This window comes from Hypanus sabinus, chromosome 4 (assembly GCF_030144855.1).
Source record: "Hypanus sabinus isolate sHypSab1 chromosome 4, sHypSab1.hap1, whole genome shotgun sequence".
NCBI classification, from domain to species: domain Eukaryota; kingdom Metazoa; phylum Chordata; class Chondrichthyes; order Myliobatiformes; family Dasyatidae; genus Hypanus; species Hypanus sabinus.
In genome coordinates this window covers 17,840,827-17,859,728 of record NC_082709.1, presented here as the reverse complement: position 1 = coordinate 17,859,728, position 18,902 = coordinate 17,840,827, and the positions used below count along the sequence as shown (strand labels likewise).

Sequence of the window (18,902 nt, the reverse complement as noted above, 5' to 3'; positions counted from 1 at the left end):
CCCACCCCCCAACATTCCTAATGCAGGGAATTAAAGCAGTGCGGCAGCATACATTATGTTAATGGTATGTAATAATTTTTATTGTTAAGTACACGTGTGATGAACATGTGTAAAATGCAGAGCCGGGAATGGTGATACTGCCTAACAGCCACTGACTGTTCCTCTGGGCAGCCGAGGTAGTGACTTTGCTAAGTTTGCATTGGTACTTATTCCAATGACGTTTTTTCAAACACTTCTCTAATACTGTATATACAATTGCACATCCTTCCTTATCATTGTTAAAACATCCCTAGAGACGACTGTTCAGCAAACCTATTGCTCTGAGTTTATGTGCATCTACTGGGGATGATGCAATGAATCTTATGCTGCTGTCTTGTCATATCTAAGTTCAGTTGGTAGTCCAACTGTAGATGCCACTCTAAGATTTATTTTCATTGCTGAATGTAGCTCGTCTTATGTTCAAGGCTGCTAATTTAATCTGATATATGGCAAGTGGTATTTCTATGACTAAACAGAAACAAATATATTGTGGTTTCCACTTCAAGTAATTTAAGTAAATACTAGTAATTCTACATTTCAAAAGATGATAGTCTGTTGCTTGAAAGCTTGAAGGTTTACCTTCAAAGTTTCCTGTTGTTTTGATGATAGGTTTATCTTCCTCCTTGTCATAATTGTGTTCTTCCCCCTCCACCACTCACCCGTCGTTCTCTATGACCCATAAGTTACTCATTCGAACAGTATATCTTTGCCCTTCATCTTCCACAATCTCCTAAACTATCTCACCTCTTTTCATTTCTAAATGTAATATTTACTTTTAATGGAATATTCTATATTTTTCAAGGAATATCTTCACTGTGCGTTGCTGATATTTGCTATTAATATCCAAAATTTTTGCTTTTTCTTAGTTATATAGGAGTGAATGGTTTTTTACGAGGAGTGTTTACCTGGCCGATGAATTTTGGGTGGAAGACAATACCTGAAGAAATTATTAAAAAATACAATCTAACAGAAATGGATCCAATAAAGTGAGTTGACTTACGAAAAATAATGAATTGTATTTAGAGTCGTAGAACACTAGAGCAGAGAAACAGGCCCTTTGGCCCATCTAGTGTGTGTCAAATTATTAATCTGCATAGTCCCATCTACTGGCACCCGAACAATAGCCATGAGAGCAAGATTAGGCCAATGTGTCTGCTCCACCATTCCATCATGGCTGATTTATTGTACCTCTCAACACCATTCTCCTGTAAGACCATAATACATAGCCCTCCTTATCCCTCCTACCTATCCATACTTCTCTTAACTATTGAAATCAAGCTTGCACGCACCACGTGCGCTGGCAGCTCGTTCCATTCTTACCAATCTCTGAGTGAATGAGTTCCCTCTCATGTTCCCCTTAAACATTTCACCCTTAACCCAGATTTGCTGATCCAGTTTACTACATTATCATGCAGATAGTTGATGCAGATGACAAACAGCAATGGATCCAGCACCAGTCTCTGTGATACACCATTTGTCGCAAGACTCCAGTCATTTTCCCTGATTAGTAATGCTGCCCTTTAAACCTTCCCGCTCGATCACATCTCAAAGGACGGAACCGTGGAACATTAGCTGCCAGTCTTGCCCCTCCTGCAACCGTCTCTAATGGCTGTGATGTCACAATTCCATATGCTGATCCCCTGCAACTCCAGTTACAACTCACAGCAATGGGTGATCTGTCCAGCTGTTTTAAAAGAAATATAGAGGGAACGTTGATTACCACTTCTGCATTATTTGTTACCGTTTTCGAGGTTGCTACATCTGTTCCTGCCTCAGTGGCCAGCTTCTCGCCTAATTCAGTTGTTTTATTGCATCAGCATTCCTTCTTTTGCTTAAATTTCAACCCTAAATTTAGCAAAAGGCCCTTGAGTAATTTTGAAGCCACTCTCTAGAACATTACTTTGGATACTGTATTTATCTAGTTCCAAATTGAAGCAATGATTTCTGAGGCAGTATTTTCTACTGTTACCTCATCTTCATAACTTTTTTTTCTAGATGTCCAATAATGGCAGGAGGATTATTTTCTATTGATAAGAAATACTTTTATGAACTGGGTACTTACGATACAGGCTTGGAAGTCTGGGGTGGAGAAAACATGGAGCTGTCTTTTAAGGTATTTCTACAGGTCTTTTTTATCAGAATCTGGAAATGTACATGTGCTATTAATTTATAAAACAGAAATGTCTAGAAAGATATGCTTAGCTAACATTTCAAAATAAATATCTTTGGTATTTTAATGAGAGACGAGTTTCCTGTCCATAGCATTAGAGTTTGGATGCAGTTAAGTATGTAAGTTTGGAGCAATCCTAGTATTCTCAGATTCAGGAAGTTACTATTTAATCAGCCCATGCACTTTCTCTTCTGTAGCAAGTTTCTTATTTTAATTAATTTCATCTCAGCATATGAGCTCAAGGACAAGCTAGCAATAAATGTAATTGTCCCTAAACGAAGGTGATGTAGTGTTGCATATCATCAAAATAATGAATTACTTGAAATAACATTTATTATAAGGCCCAGCTAAGTAGTTAACAAGTGGAAGACTGCTGGGAAAATTGCAACTGAGTTAAATTCAACCAGTATGGATTCAGAAATGGAAGATTATGCTTTAAGCATAATCAAGGGTTGTGATGGAGGCAGATATGATAGTTTGAGACTTTTAAAGAAACATGTGACTATTCAAAAAATTAAGGGATTTAGACATACAAAAAGAGTAAATTTGGCATCTTGTTTGTCACAGATATTTTGGGCTGAAGGGTCTGTCCCTCTGCTATACTGTATTACAGTTTTTTGTTCTAAGCATTTAATAAAAGTCATTTTAAATGTTCCTGCTGTGACAAATCAGGAAAATAAAAGCCACAGTTCATCATTAAATAAAATACCTACATTGTTGTGGCAAATAAAGTTGGGAAGATGAGAAATTCCGTGAATGCTCTGTTTTGTGTAGATTGGACATTTGAGCATCACCTTTTGAGAAGGAAGCACCTTCCATAAAATCTCAGTGTGTTGACTACAACCAGTAATCAGGGTATTTATTTATAGACATGTTCCATGTGTATTTATCATGGCATACCTGCCTTTACTGCTGAAACAAAGTAAAAACCTTGCAAATTGCTATGCCATGACTGAAAGATTGCCGTAAAAATTTGGATTATTTTCCCAAAATTATCACTCGGAAAACTATGTACCGTCTATGCCACATTGTATACTATGGGGGATGTTCACTGTGATTGTAGTTTATTTCTAAATCAAGCGTAAAAATAATTGCCCACGATTTGTAGTGTTGGTGCTTTTTCTGGTAGACTTTCTGGCCTTCAGGAAATTGCCGACGTTTCACTTAGCTTGAGCTCGAATATAATACCCAGCCATATCTTGTGCATGTGATAATGTCACTGATATGCACTGCCCTTCTTTCCGACTACCAATAGAACGTGGATCAGAAGGTTGCAACCAGTAAACTTCTCATTCACAGTAAGACTAGGACATTAATTTTTACTCTCACTTAGTCCCCATATGAGTTTCCATTTGCTGCCTTGATAAAGATCATACTGCAAGCTGTTGTGAATTTTGGACCCAATAATCATTAGGGCAGCAGGCCAATTATAATCAGTTGCCTGATCACACAGCTTTGTGTGCTGGAAGGATCTCTCATTTACCATTGTGTTGTTTAACACTTTCACCCCTGTTTCTTTCCTTCCTCTTTGTTCTTCCCTCCTTCTCTCCACTTCAATGGAGAGCTTGTGTTAACAATGCCTTTGAGCAGTGTGACTGAGTTGGCAATTGTGAGTTCTGCAGCAGCTCTATCTGGTTAGTTTCTCACCCCAATAAGAGAGAACTTCGATACATGGAGCTTAGAAAAATAGAGGGTTATGGGTAACCCAGAGTAATACTTTCTAAAGTACGTACATGTCCGGCACAGCATCGTGGGCCAAAGGGCCTGTATTGTGCTGTAGGCCTTCTGTGTTTCTAGCTACAATGGTGATTTCTTACAGTGAAGATGTCTCAATTTTGTGATTTGAATTTGGAATCTCCAACTCATTTTTGAATCTGATGTATTTCCCTGACACCTAAATTTTGACTTGAAGGAAGAGGCATCTAGTAGACTTTTGTCTCTTCTATTAATCTGATGTTTAGTACTGCTTATTGTTCGTGACCTCACTTTTCAGGATTCTTCCAAGTAATGCAGATCTTTTAAATGTGCAGATATTTAAAACTGCAATTCCCACCAAATTTGGTCAGTGTTGGTGGCAGAATCGTGTGAAGTTACGAACTTGCCCTAAGACACTTCAACAGCAGTTATCAAAAATTGAAAATCCAACCACTACATATATAACCATATAACAATCACAGCACAGAAACAGGCCATCTTGGCCCTCCTAGTCCGTGCCGAACCCTTAATCTCACCTAGTCCCACCTACCTGCACTCAGCCCATAACCCTCCACTCCTTTCCTGTCCATATACCTATCCAATTTTACCTTAAATGACACAACTGAACTGGCCTCTACTACTTCTACAGGAAGCTCATTCCACACAGCTATCACTCTTTGAGTAAAGAAATACCCCCTCGTGTTTCCCTTAAACTTCTGCCCCCTAACTCTCAAATCATGTCCTCTAGTTTGAATCTCCCCTACTCTCAATGGAAACAGCCTGTTCACGTCAACTCTATCTATCCCTCTCAAAATTTTAAATACCTCGATCAAATCCCCCCTCAACCTTCTACGCTCCAATGAATAGAGACCTAACTTGTTCAACCTTTCTCTGTAACTTAATTGCTGAAACCCAGGTAACATCCTAGTAAATCGTCTCTGCACTCTCTCTAATTAAATTACTTTTTCACTATTACAAAAAAACATAAAAACATACAGTACAGAAACAGGCCATTTGGCCTGAAAAAACTCATCAAAAACACCCAGACACTAATTCCTCCTACCTACACCATGTCCATATCCCTCCATCCTCCTTGTATCCATCTGCCTATCCAAACATCTCTGAAAAGACTCTTAATGTGTTTGTCCCTACCACTATACCAGGCAGCACATTCCAGGGTTCCACCACTCAGACTAAAAAAAAATTGCCCCTCACAATCCCCCTTGAACCTACCTCCTCTCATTTTCAATGCATACTCTCTGGTATTAAGATGCTTCTAAAGTTTTATATGTGCACTTTTTGTTATAATTTAATACCTAGTCAGGTTGAGAATATATATTTGTTTAAATTATTTTATTTATTTCAACTTTTTTTATACTTGTGGAACAGGTTTGGATGTGTGGAGGAGAGATTGAGATTATCCCCTGTTCAAGAGTTGGCCATATTTTTCGTGATGGCAATCCATATACATTTCCAAAAGATAGAATTAAGACAGTGGAGCGGAATTTGGCACGTGTGGCGGAGGTTTGGCTGGATGAGTACGTTGACGTCTTCTATGGTCATGGTTACCATCATCTTCTTAACACAAATAACATTGAATTTAACATTGGAGACCTAAGCAAGCAGAAAGAACTCCGGAAAAAACTTCAATGTAAGAGCTTCAAGTGGTATTTAGAAAACATTTACCCTGATATACAAACATCTTTAGTGAGATCTGATGGCTTGGTAAGTTTTTATGATGAAGCTATGTTTCTTATAAATTTATGGAAGGCACTCTGGGGAAAAAAACAACTTGTATAGTTCGTCACCTTTAAATTCACTTTCCTTGGAATCATGTGTTTGAATCCCTTCAATCAGACTTTTGTGCTGTCAGTAAGTCAAACAGTTCGTAGTTCAAGTTTAGTTGTCCTTGAACACATGAATACAGACAAATGAATCAGTGTTACTCCGGGGCCAAGGTGCAAGCACTGTACCAACAGTTACACATAAGGTATCAGTAAAGTACAGTTACACAAGAACAACGCAGGCCAGGAGTTCTGAGTCCATGAATGTTGCAGAAATCTGCGATCAATCTCAGTACAGCTTGTCTTCTACTGAGCAAACACAAGGGGGCAGCACCAACTCCAGCTTGGATGCCGTGCCACACAGTGACTCCAAGGCTTTGCTCCTAGGCAGCTGTACGCAGGCGACACCTCAGCTTGACGTGCAGTCCTTCCTACAACCGAGGCCATGCAGCTCCCCTGCTGTCTAACAATAAACCAGTTACTGTCCAGCAGGATCTTGCGATCATAAAAAAAAATACATTTAAGTAGCACAGTAACACCTTTGGTTGACCCCATAGAAGCTGCTGCGATCGAACATGCTGCCATCTTACTGGAATTTTGTGCTATCAATAAATCAAACTGTACATAGCGGGATCTTAAATTTTATGTGACTGTAAAACCACGAAGGGTCGCAGCCCGAAACGTCGACAGCGCTTCTCCTTATAGATGCTGCCTGGCCTGCTGTGTTCCACAGCATTTTGTGTGTGTTGTTTGAATTTCCAGCATCTGCAGATTTCCTCGTGTTTGATGATTATTTTCCAGTAGTGACATGGTTAATTTAGAGGATGAGTTAGTGACAAAATAATACAGTTTTCTCAAAGGACTTCACATCCTTATCAATCTTCCCTCAGCTTTTGCTGTGTTTGCTTTCCTCCTTAAACTCGAGTTCAGCATCATTTAGCTGAATGGAATTCTACTTGCCTAGTTTTCATTGTTCATTCGGAGGTCTGCTGCCAATGTGCAATTCGAATCAGGTCCCATTCCATTTATTTTCTGATCTACAATGGGACCTGATTTCACTATGTACCAATTTTTTTTTAAAAACTTCCCCCATGACGTTGACCCTCTGTAACCTGTCAAGATATCAGCGGTATTCGAATTCTTGCTGCCTAAACAACCTGAAAATTGTGGAAAGAGATGGGTAATATTTCAGGTCCGGGACCCTACAACAGAACTGGGAAAGAGAGAAAACAAGTTAGCTTTCAGAGACAGAGATGATGGATAGAACAAATAGAACATCTCCTGTAGAAAGACACCAAATTATTTAATGTGGCTGTTAAGTTGCAGATTATACTTCTTTGTGTAATTTGTTGTTAATATCATAGCTGCGGGATATGCCCACCAGGCTAGACTCGAACAGTTTAAAACAAAAAGATTGAATGGAGCAAAAATAGAGGGCAGAGAAATGGCCAAGTCTGATAAAGGCAGAAAGAGCTAGCTTAAATTGGAGAATTCAGTATCGAATCCTGATGACTGCCACGAGCCATGTTCTTGTTTCTCAAACTATTGTTGGGCTCTATTGTAACAGTGCAACAATGATCTGATTGAAAGTGTGATGGTGAATTAAAATGGTAGGCCATTGGAATTTCTCATGGTTGATCCTGCAACAATCATTAATTGACATTCAGACTTTATAAACAAAATCTGTAATAAAATGATGGAAAATATGTTCAGAACTATTTCATTGTCATCTTAATTTAAAGCAAGGTACAAAATTTACTTCAATTTAGTATCACATATGCATCAGTGTTTTCTGCTCGTGAAGTGTATTGTATTTTACTCCCCTGATTCTGACACCTAGCTGTATTTAACGCTACGCTATATAGTCAAAATATGAAACTATTTCTGTGAGATTCTGCTTTGCGCCATCAACAAAAAGGCACTATCATCTCTGGTCGTTACTTCACAGGATGCAGATTTACAAAAGCTTTATGTGCTACTAAATTTCATCCAATTGCTGCTTTTAAAAAATAATTCATTTTCATTTTAAAATGAGAAAAGTGATTTTCAGATTACATAACAGGCCAAGGGTGTGCAAAGAAGTCTTCAGTTTCCTCTTTGCCAATAAAACATTCTGATGATTTAGCATAATTTCACATGTATTTTAGAAATATAGATAGAAGGATAACTTAAGATTTTACCACATTTTAACATTGTTGTCTTGTTATTGTTCTTAGCTGTTTAATGTTGGAACAAGGAAATGCCTTGCTGTTGAAAATGGCACATTTTCATTTGAATTGTGTGATATTAATAAAAAGGTAAGATATTAAGTTATTTGGAACTTAGTCTTTGTGCCCTTCTGTTTTTGCACATTTTATTGTATTTTTACTTTCTTTGTAGCTTCAGCTATTTTAGAACCATTGGCCTGTACAACAAGACAACAAGCACTTTGGTACACTTGTCACGCTGCCACTGGTCCCTTTCCGAGTTAGTTCATTGCTCCACATCCCTCTAAACTTCTCCTATTCATGAATCTGTCCAGATCTATTTTAAATGGTGTAATTGTACCTGCTGCCACCACTTCCTCTGGCAGCTCATTCCATTTATCCATCACCATCTGTATGATAAACTTGCCCCTCAAAGATTAAATTTATTTCCCGCTCACTTAAAACAATGCCCTCTAGTTTGAAACCCACCTGCTTTTGGGGAAAAAAATGATGGCTTGCTACTCTGTCCAGCCTTTCATGATTTTATACGGCTATAAAACAGGGATTCCCAACCTGGGGTCCTTGGACCACTTGGTTAATGGTAGGGGTCCATGGAGTAAAATGGTTGAGAATCCCTGCTCTAAAATATTACCACTCAGCTTCTCCAATCCAGGAAAACAGTCCCAGCCAATCCCGTCTTTCCTTGTAACTCAAGCTGCTCACCCCCCCCCCCCACCCCCAGCCCTGGCAACATCCTTCTGAATCTTTTCTGAACCTTCTCATGTCTATCCCACCCTTCCTATGCTATGGCAACCAGAACTGCATACAACATTCCAGAAGTCTCAGCAACTTCCTGTACACCTGTAATATAACATCCCAGCTCTTGACCCAATGAAGACAAACGTGCCATACACACCTTCACCACCATGTTCACCTGCATCACAGCCTGGTATGGTAACACCGTGCTCTTGAACAGAAAATTCTACAGACAGTAGTAGTTATAACCCAGTTCCTCACAGATAAAGCCCTCCCCACCACTGAGCACATCTGCATGAAATGTTGTTGCAAGAAAGCAGCCTCCATCATCAGGGAACCCTGCCATGCAGGACATGCTCTCTTCTCACTGCTGCCATCAGGAAGGTGGTACAGGAGCCTCAGGACTCAAACGACCAGGGTTATTGCCCCTCAACCATCAGGCTCTTGAACCAAAGGGGATAACTTCACTCCAGCATAGAAATGTTCCCTATGGACTCTTGACCTCATGTTCTCCATGTTTTTTTGCTTGTTTATTTACTATTATTACTTTATTTTTGTATTTGCAAAGTTTGTTGTCTTTTGCACACTAGTTGAATGCCCAGGTTGGTGTGGTCTTCCATTGATTCTATTATGAATTTATTGAAGAACATGAATCTTAGTATGGTGATGTTTATGGACTTTGATAATAAATTTAGTTTGAACCTTGAATTTTGAACTTTCGATCACCCCTTTCAGGGAACTGTGTATTAGAACCCCTATGTCTCTGTTCTCTCAGGGCCCTGTAATCTACAGTATACCTGCCCTGGTTTAACTTGCCAAAAATGCATCACTTTGTATTCACTGGAGTTAAATTCTATCTTCCAATTCTTCGTCCACTTTCCCAGTTGGTCAATACCCTTCTTAGACAACTTAGACACTGTCGACCACACCATCATTTTGGTGTCATATGCAAAACTTAATCATGCCATTTTGGTCCAAGTCTTGAAATAATCTAAAATGCTCTTAGAGTTGGTTAAAGGCCTCGCTAATATATTGCAAATTGTGGAGGAATAACTTATGTTGCCTAGAATCCCAATAAAAGTTTGGATAAATCGAGAGTGCCCAAGTTGTGCAAGGCATATTCCTAGCAATAACATTGGACCACAGCTGCAACAACATTGGGAAGTAATTGAAATTGTGGATTCTCCTTACTACTTGAAGTAATTTTTAGATTGGATTTCACCTCTTCAGTCACACCACTTTGCACAACCCCTCCCCAAGGAAGTTTCTGTTTACATTGAGTGATCAGTGGCTGGAACAAATAGCAGTAGTTCAACTGAAGCAAATAGCAGTAGTTCAAAGGCATTTAGACAGGCTGAGAATGGAGGAGCTTAGACCATGTGGGATTAGTTTAAACTGGCATCATTGTAGGCACAGATGATGTGGGCCGAAGGGCCTTCTCCCAGCCTATAATATTCTAACACCCCTCGCAAGCAGTAATGTGCTTGGTATTTTGCAAAAGCCTTGTTAAAAATGTTTTAAATATTTTCTTGACAGAACCAGCACTTTAGCCATTCATGGTTAAGGCTAATACAACAAAGGGACTTGTGCATGGCGTTGTTGGACACCAAACGGGAAATTGGCATGAAACCTTGTAATAAAAAAAGCAACAATCTGAGGTGGCTCCATCAGTCATTTACAGCTGATTCAACATTAGTAAGTAATCACATTACTTTTTCATAAAGTAAATTGACATCTGAATCTCTTCTCTCATCCCCGATTGAAAGTGAATTAATTTATTGTAATAAATTACAATGTAAGTGGAATCTTGCTCCAGTGTGGGGAGTAAACACAATAAGTACTTAGACCCTGATGGAGCACTTCATGAATACATAGGCCATTCATTGCTTTGTGCCCAATTCCCAATTGCAGAGGGGGCATATACCCCAATCTTTCAAATCAATGTCACCCTTTCAGATGTGTTATTTCAGTAACTTCTAATTTCATCAAGGCTGGAATGAAAGTACCACATGTAGAGTATAGGTACTATTTAAAATTGCTACACTGCAGTTTTTCAACAACATGTACTGTCAACCATTAACAATTAACATTTGAAATATCAACATCTGTCAAGCTACATCAGCATCTACTGATTATTTTTACTGTAGAGTAGCCTTAGTAGAAAATATTGATTGTGTCATGGATTCCTGATAACCTTCTCCATAAGTTATAAACAGGAGTGCAATTGGCCACTCCATTTCAAGTAGTCTTTCTTTGTAGTGTTACAAGAAGTTTCAAACTTTCTTAAAGTAGATCTTTGACCCTTTTTCAAATTTAGTTCATTTTTGTCTGCACTGTAGGCTGAAACCACTAGGAAAGATTGAGAATGAGGCAAAGCATGCCTACGAGTTTTAAAGCTGCGGCAGATGAATGATTATTTATTCACTTATTTAATCTGGTCTTAATCAGGGGACAATTTACAATGACCAATTAACCTACAAGTCAGTAGGTCTTTGGACTGTGGGAGGAAACTGGAGCACCCAGAGGAAACCCACATGGTCACAGGGAGAACAGACAAACTCCTTACAGGCAGTGGCGGGAATTAAACCTAGATTGCCTGTACTGTAAAGCGTTGTGCTAACCACTACACTACCGTGCCATAGAATATAATGTCATAGATTGTCTTGCGTTATTAGCACATGCTAGTAATACGTCTCTTTTGTTTTGTAGATAGATCATATCCTTTGGGAGGTCTCTCAGTTTCCTTTGTGTTTAGAAGGTAATCTGTTTGGAAAAGTCTTGATGATAAACTCTTGTGATCCAGATAACTCCCGTCAGAAATGGAAATTTACGAACTATTATAAGGATTAATGGAGGTAATGGTGCGATGACAGCCTGTGGTGATACGGGCATTTTAAAGGGCTACCTGTTTGAAATATTATTTGTTTGGGATGATGATGCCAAAGCCAATGACGTTGAACAAAAACGTATGATCTTAACCTCAATAGCCTGAGAAGAAGTTTTAAAGATAAATATTTCCAAGTGGTACCAAAGAGAACTGGAATATAGGGCATTTTGCAATACTTGGCTTGAATCATGAACAATAATATTTTTCTGCTCTTACAGAAAAATTAAACCTTATGTTTCATCTAATATGATGTAATTTCTCACCTACTTTATATTTAGAAAACTGGAAATTAATTTATTACAACAATAGTAAACACAAATCACTTGAACTTGCTTTCAAAATCATACTTTGATATCTGTATCAAAAAGAAAGCTTTAAGTATTCATCTAACTCACAAGATGGGATAAGATAAAAATAATTAAAACAGTATTTCTGTTTTTAGGTTTAAGTTTGTGTTTCATTTGGTTCTAATGAAAAGGGAATTTTGCTTGCAGTCTTCTATGATGGATTAGTGCTTCTATTTTCAAAAAGTTTCCTTTTAACATGAGCCTGAATATTTTGGACAATACTCTAAGGAATTTTCATCTGAATGTTATATAGCAATTTGTAATTCAAACGTGTAATCAAGTTTAATAACCACCAGAAAGTGTTTGTGACCAGCAAAAAGACCAATAACAGTGAAGGAAAATGTAATAGTAATATTGTAAACCTGTGATGTTGTATGAGTAGACACAATGCAAACGAAGCCTGTACTTGAACAAAATGAGAAGTGACCTTCCCGAATCGCACAAGATTGTGAGATGAGTAGACAGAGAGTTAGCGTTCCCCTGGCTGTATCAGGTGTGATACAAGTGTGGCCATATTCCAAACCACGATGAGAAGTGTCTTCAAGCAAAGAATGCTGAATCTTCAGGATTCACAATGTAAGAGTGCTATGGAGTCCGGTCACTGAGTATGCTCATCGAGAGACAGATAGTTGTTTAAATATTTGGAAAATAGAGATACATAGTGTTAGTGCTGGAAAGTGACATAGATGTAAAACATCTACTTAACATCTTGAATGCCAAAGCAAGCGTGGGGAACTGAGGTAAGAAGCTATTCTTGCTTGTCTGCCTTTGAACTCGTTGAGGGCAAACAAGACATAAACATCTGTGGAGCAGATGACAGAAGAATAGGCTGAATTTCGTTAGTTGAACCCCTTCTTCCTTCCCCTCCCTTATCCTGCCGTATGGGTATTTATAGAACAATCTGGTCTGGTGAGGGTCTTGTTTTACTTGAAATCAGGTGTTCCAAACTTAGAAGCAGAACTTAAATAGACTCAAATATTTACTTTCAGAATCGCAGTATAGCCTTATTGGCACTAATGGGATGTGGGAAATCCATTGATTGATCATCGTCACCTCTCCTCCTATGTACACGTATCACCTACACAGCCAAGCTGATAGACAAAGTGCAAGTGTATAAATAGTAATTGCTCCTTCTGGGAAGCAAATCCCTTCCGCACCCCCCCCCCCACCTTTCTTTATTCCCCACTCACACTTTTTTCTTCTTCTCACCTACTTATTACTTCCCCCAAGTCCCCTCCTCCTTTCTCCTACAGTCCGCTCTCCTCTCCTGTCAGATTACTTCTTCTCACCTTTCCCACCTACCTGGCTTCATCCATCACCTTCTTGCTACCTTCCTTCCGCTCCCTCACCTTTTCATTTTGGTGTTCTCCCCCTTACTTCCCAATCCTGAAGAAGGTCACCCCCCCCCCCAAAAAACATCGACTTGTAGTCTCTTCCATGGGTGCTGCTTGACCTTCTGAGTTCCTCCAGCATTGTGTGTGTTGCTTTGAATTTTGTTAGTGTTGGAACTCGAACATGGTACTATCACTCATAGAGACAACGGTAATCGAAGTTTTCCTTGCAACCGTTAAGGAAGATTTACTTAATTCCAAAAATGCAAATATTGACAATTGATTGTTCAGAAAAGGGATTTGTATATTAAAAAAACACAGCAAAGAGATATTTCTGCTTTGAACTTGGCACAACTTTTAGGTTAGACATCTTGGATGCCGGAAGAGGTTACGCTTTAATTACAAATACATTGTCCAATCACATTGTCTACAAGCAGTGCAATGTCCAATGTCAAAATAATTTTGCACTGTTGTGAAATAAAAGACTTTTCTCTAATTTTGGTTTCTGTAAATTGTAAACAACTCTTCGACGGATAATGGCTCACACATTTATTCCTCGGGAGCTGTTTCACTCAGTTTGCCGATGAAAACAGGCCAAAGCTAAGTGGGAATCATGTTTTCAGCTTTAATACTAAACTATATTTTAATTCTGAATAATGCAATAGATTAGACAAAAAGAGAAAGTACTGCCTTCTGTTTGAGGAATCTAGGTATAAAATTCTACTTAAATGTTCGGTAAATAATTTGGTCACACTGCTGTAAATATCTCATTTATCACAATTGTTTAACATTTTAGTCAAATAATAATTTCTTATTACAGCTAAATATTTTGAGTCCCACTAGGTTATTTGACTGCTTTTTTTTTGTCATTTTGCTTTTAAAAACTGATGGTCACTTTCTTAGCATCTAATGGTTTTACTAAGTTACACACAGAAAATGCTGGAGGAACTCAGCAGGCCAAACAGCATCTTTGGAGCAGAATAAATAGTTAATGTTTCCCTCTTCATCTCCACTCCCTACCCACCTACTTTCCCCCTCACCTGGCTTCACCTATCACCTTCTAACTTGTTGTCCTTTCCCATCCCCTGCTTTCTTATTTTGACTTCTTTTTCGTTCTGATGAAGGGCCTCGGCCCAGGACGACGATTGTTTGCTGTTTTCCAAAGATGTTGCCTGGTCAGCCGAATTCCTCCAGCGTTTTGTGTTGTTGCTATGGGTTTCCAGCATCTGCAAATTTTATTATTTGTTTTACAAAGCTGTTCTTTTTTCTCTTATTTTAACCTAAGTATTTATTTGAATTTGTCAAGTGGTGTGCTTCAGGCCTTTGTCATTATTATTCAAAATTGTATCACAAAGGCAACGTGTCACCTCACAGAGAAGAAACTTGCTGCGGGAGAAGATACTGAATGATGTAGAATCTATCCCCACAAAGAGCAAGAAGTTGAACAATGTTGTGGTAAATATAAGCACCAGTATGTTCCATTGCACATATGGTGGTGAATAAACCTACTTAAACTGAAATTGCTGACTAAATTGTCTTATTTTAAAGTACCAGCAGTTTTAATACATTTAATACACTGAAGTGAATTAATGCAAGAAGTATACTGTCCACTTTATTAGGTACCTCCCATATCTTATAAAATTGTTACTGAGTGTATGTTTAAAATTCAAAGTACATTTATTGTCAAAGTATGTATTACACAACCTTGATATGTCTCCTTACAGACAGCAAAAAAAAATCCATTAAAAAAAATAAAAAAACATCCAATGTGCAGAGAGAAAATACAATTTAATATAAGTAAGCAAATAGCATTTATGGCTTCTGCTGCTGTAGCCCATCCACTTCAAGGGTTCGACACGTTCTCTGTTCTGCACACCACTATTGTAACGTGTGGTTATTTGAGTTACTGTCGCCTCCCAGTCAGCTTGAACCAGTCTGACCTTTCTCATGAATAAGGCATTTTTGCCCATGGAAGTGCCGCTCACTAGATTGTGTTTGTTTCTCGCACCATTCTCTGTAAACTCCAGAGACTGTTGAGCATGAAAATGCCAGGGGATCAGCAATTTCTGAGATACTCAAACCATCCCATCTGGCACCAACAATCATTCCACAGTCAGTCGCTTAGATCACATTTCATCGCCATTCTCAAGTTTGCCCTGAACGACAACAGAACCTCCTGACCACACCTGCATGGTATTATGCCTTGAGTTCCTGCTATATGATTTGCTGATTTATATATTCACAATATGTATCTAATTAAAGTGGCCACTAAGTGTATAGAGTTATTTTAGATTGAATTAAAATTAACCGAGTGTGTGATATGAATATGTATAAAATGATCTGGTGAGGATCATGTTTTACTTGAAATTTGGTTGAAAATTAGAAACAGAACTTACATAGACTCAAATATTTACTTGTAGGTTCTCAACTTAGTCTTATTGGCACAAATGGGATGTCAGAAATTAACAGATTTGTCACCTTCACACCACCTATGTACAAATATCACCTACACTGCCAAGCGGATGGAGAAAGTGGAAGTGTATGAATTTCTCCTTCCAGTAAACAATACACCCCACCCCCACTTTTCCTTATTCCCCCTCAGACTTTTTTCTTATCATCTGCTCAATACTTCCACCTGGTCCCCTCCTCCCCTTTTCCTGTGGTCCACTCTCCTCTCCTTTCAGATTCCTTCTCCACCCTTTGACCTCTCCCACCCACCTGGCTTCATCTATCACCTTCCAACTAGCCTCCTTCCACTCCCCCACCTTTTTATTCTGGCATCTTCCCCCTTCTTCCTCAGTTCTGAAGAAGGGTCTCGGCCTGAAATGTCAACTGTCTATTCATTTCCACAGATGCTGCCTGACCTGCTGAGTTCCTCCAGCATTTTGTGTGTGAGTGTGTGTTGCTTTGAAAGTGGATGTGTGGATATTTGTATAGAACATTATGCCAATCCAAGGAAGTATCATGTGACGCTATATGCAGAGCAAAGGGCTCTCTGCTTGGCCACCAGAAATAGTACTGAGAGATGGAAGTACTTCAGAATCTCCTCATTTTGGGGCAGAATGCCAAGTGTAAAATGGTAGCCACCACTTAGGCAAGTACCAATTATAATTACAAAATATAAGTAATAATGCTTTGGATACTTCTGAAATACAATTTTTAAAAATATAACAAACACAGACAGTGGTATCCTACACCAGGTCTGAACTTGCCCAAGAGAAAGACAGATGAAAATAACTCATCATTCCCACCTCCCCCCCCACCCCCCAGTGAGGTCCTGTGCAGCAACAAGACATTCCAAGGCATGATTCTTATCACATGGGAGTGCAGAACCAGCCCTGCCTGCCAAAATGTTGAAAAAGACTTTGACGTTCAGTTAAGTCAATCACCTGCCTCAGCCCAATAGCAAAAATATCATGTGCAGTGATGCTCAAAGCCTTATGAGATTATCAAAACATTCAATCTATTAAACCTGAAAAATAACTAAAATATGCACTTATAAAGAAATTCATTAAAATTTAGAGACTGACACAATGCCAAGACATACAAATTATCTGGTATTTGCATTAGTGCTCTGCAGAAGAGAGGCATTATTCTGATGACAGACCCCAACTGGCAGAAATTGCTCAAGTGGATTTCCAGCTACATGGTGAAAAATTTGCACAATTTTAGTTAGTATCTCACAGATCATAGTAAAATGCTTCATAAGGAAGCAATGCGAGGTGAAACCCTGGAAGAACTGTTCAGTTGTGGTGACCTCATTACAGAAAGGATGTGGAAACTTGAGCGGGTGCAGAGGAGATTCACCTGGATGCTGCCTGGACTAGAGGGCATGTCTTATGACGGTAGGTTGAGCAAGCTAGGGCTTCTCACTTTGCAGCAAAAAAAATGGAGAACTGACTTTAGATGGAGATGTACAAAATGATTAGAGATATCATTGAGTTGATATCCAGAGAGCTATGAAACCCTACATCCCAGGGTGGATAATGGCAAATACTAGGAGGCATAATTTTAAGGTGATTGGAAGAAAGTGTAGGAGAGATATCACAGTTAAGTTCTTTACACAGAGAGTGGTGGGTGTGTGTGATAAGACCGTAAGACATAGGAACAGAATTAGGCCATTTGGTCCATCGAGTCTGCTCTGCCATTTAATCATGTCTGATCCTTTTTTCTTCTCCTCAACCCCCATTTCCCGGTCTTCTCCCCATAACCTTTGATGCCACATCCAATCAAGAAGCTATCAATCTCTGCCTTAAAAGCACCCAACAACCTGGCCTCCACAGCTGCATGTGGCAACAAATTCCAGAAAGCCACCACCCTGGATGCCCTGCTAGGGGTAGTAGTAGAGGCAGATACGTTAGGAACATTTAAGAAACTCGTGTAGGCACAAGGATCATAGCAAAATGGACGGTTATATAAGAGGGAAAGGTTGGACAGACCTCAGAGTAGATTAAAAAGCTGGCACAACCTTATCAGCCAAAGGGCTTGTACTGTGTTGTTAGGTTCTATGTACATGCACAGGAATCCCAAACATGCTGACACTCAACAGGAAAGTGTCAGAAATCAAATGTGAATTTCTCTACAAAATCTAGATAATTTTTTTTACTCTAACTGACCATGGCAAAATCAGAACTCCTCCAAATCACAGACGCCACTCATTCTTGGAAGCATATCATTGTCATTCTATGTACGTCAAGGGACTCCCCTCCCAAGAACCCTGCGACTACCTTCATCATAGCTATTGTAGCAGTTCACCTGTGATGTACATTCACTTTCCAGGCACCCAGGACCTTATTATTAATCACAGTTTCCTTTTAAGCACAACAGCTGAAACTTTTCACAGATCAAGTAGTTCATTGTTCATTAAATGAAATATTTTTTCAGCTGTAGCACAAATTGTCCAGGGTTCAAGAGGGTTACATAGAGTAGTATAGCACAGTACAGGCCTTTCAACCCACAATGTTGTGCCAACCTTTAAACACCATCTCCCATATAACCCACCCCCCCACCTTAAATTCCTCCATATACCTGTCTAGTAGTCTCTTAAATTTCACTAGTGTATCTGCCTCCACCACTGACTCAGACAGTGCATTCCACACACCAACCACTCTCTGAGTAATAAACCTTTCTCTAATATCCCCCTTGAATTTCCCACCGCTTACCTTAAAGCCATGTCCTCTTGTACTGAGCAGCGGTGCCCGGGGGAAGAGGCGCTGGCTGTCCACTCTATCTATTCCTCTTAATAGATAAACTGGTTGTTGGCCAATATGTTAACGTTTTAACTTCCATTATTTGCTCACCCTCTTGACTTCTAACTGGACACTTTTCTCACCCTTTTGATTTAATCGAAACTTACACAAAGATCCATGGTGGTCTAGTTAAACTATGCCCCAATGAAGAGAAACAGGGGAGTCCATGTTGGCCTAATTAAACACTCCATCCACCTGGCCTGATAAATTAGTTGAGAAGCATTGCAAACCAATGATGCCAATTAAGAGGAAAATTGAATGTCAGAAGGCAGGTGGAATTGGTAGAGAGCAGGTATATAATTCATGCTTCATCAATGGATGACTTGTCCATCTGCAAATATTTGGTATGTCTTTCTAGTTTATAAGATCTGTACTCGTATTTAGAAATTCTATAAGTCATAAATTTCTGTTAAGTATTACTCCTCAGGATTAAACATTGCTTCACTTAAAAATAATCT

The 18,902-nt window shown here is 39.1% G+C and overlaps 1 protein-coding gene across 2 annotated transcripts in view; it reads left to right on the top strand.

Annotated features, from left to right (window-relative positions):
* Positions 1–14,695, top strand: part of LOC132392533 (polypeptide N-acetylgalactosaminyltransferase 5) — a 29,488-nt gene extending 14,793 nt beyond the window's left edge. Inside the window, exons 5-11 of one of the 2 annotated variants that reach the window (XM_059966525.1) lie at positions 906–1,025; positions 2,035–2,152; positions 5,294–5,629; positions 7,905–7,985; positions 10,167–10,325; positions 11,340–11,485; positions 14,551–14,695. In XM_059966525.1, the coding sequence (XP_059822508.1) occupies positions 906–1,025; positions 2,035–2,152; positions 5,294–5,629; positions 7,905–7,985; positions 10,167–10,325; positions 11,340–11,480 (955 nt within the window). In that variant the 3' untranslated portion in view covers positions 11,481–11,485; positions 14,551–14,695. Of the gene's footprint in view, positions 1–905; positions 1,026–2,034; positions 2,153–5,293; positions 5,630–7,904; positions 7,986–10,166; positions 10,326–11,339 lie in introns of both variants that reach the window. The other variant, XM_059966524.1, reaches the window with a different exon arrangement.
* Positions 14,696–18,902: the final 4,207 nt, after the last annotated feature.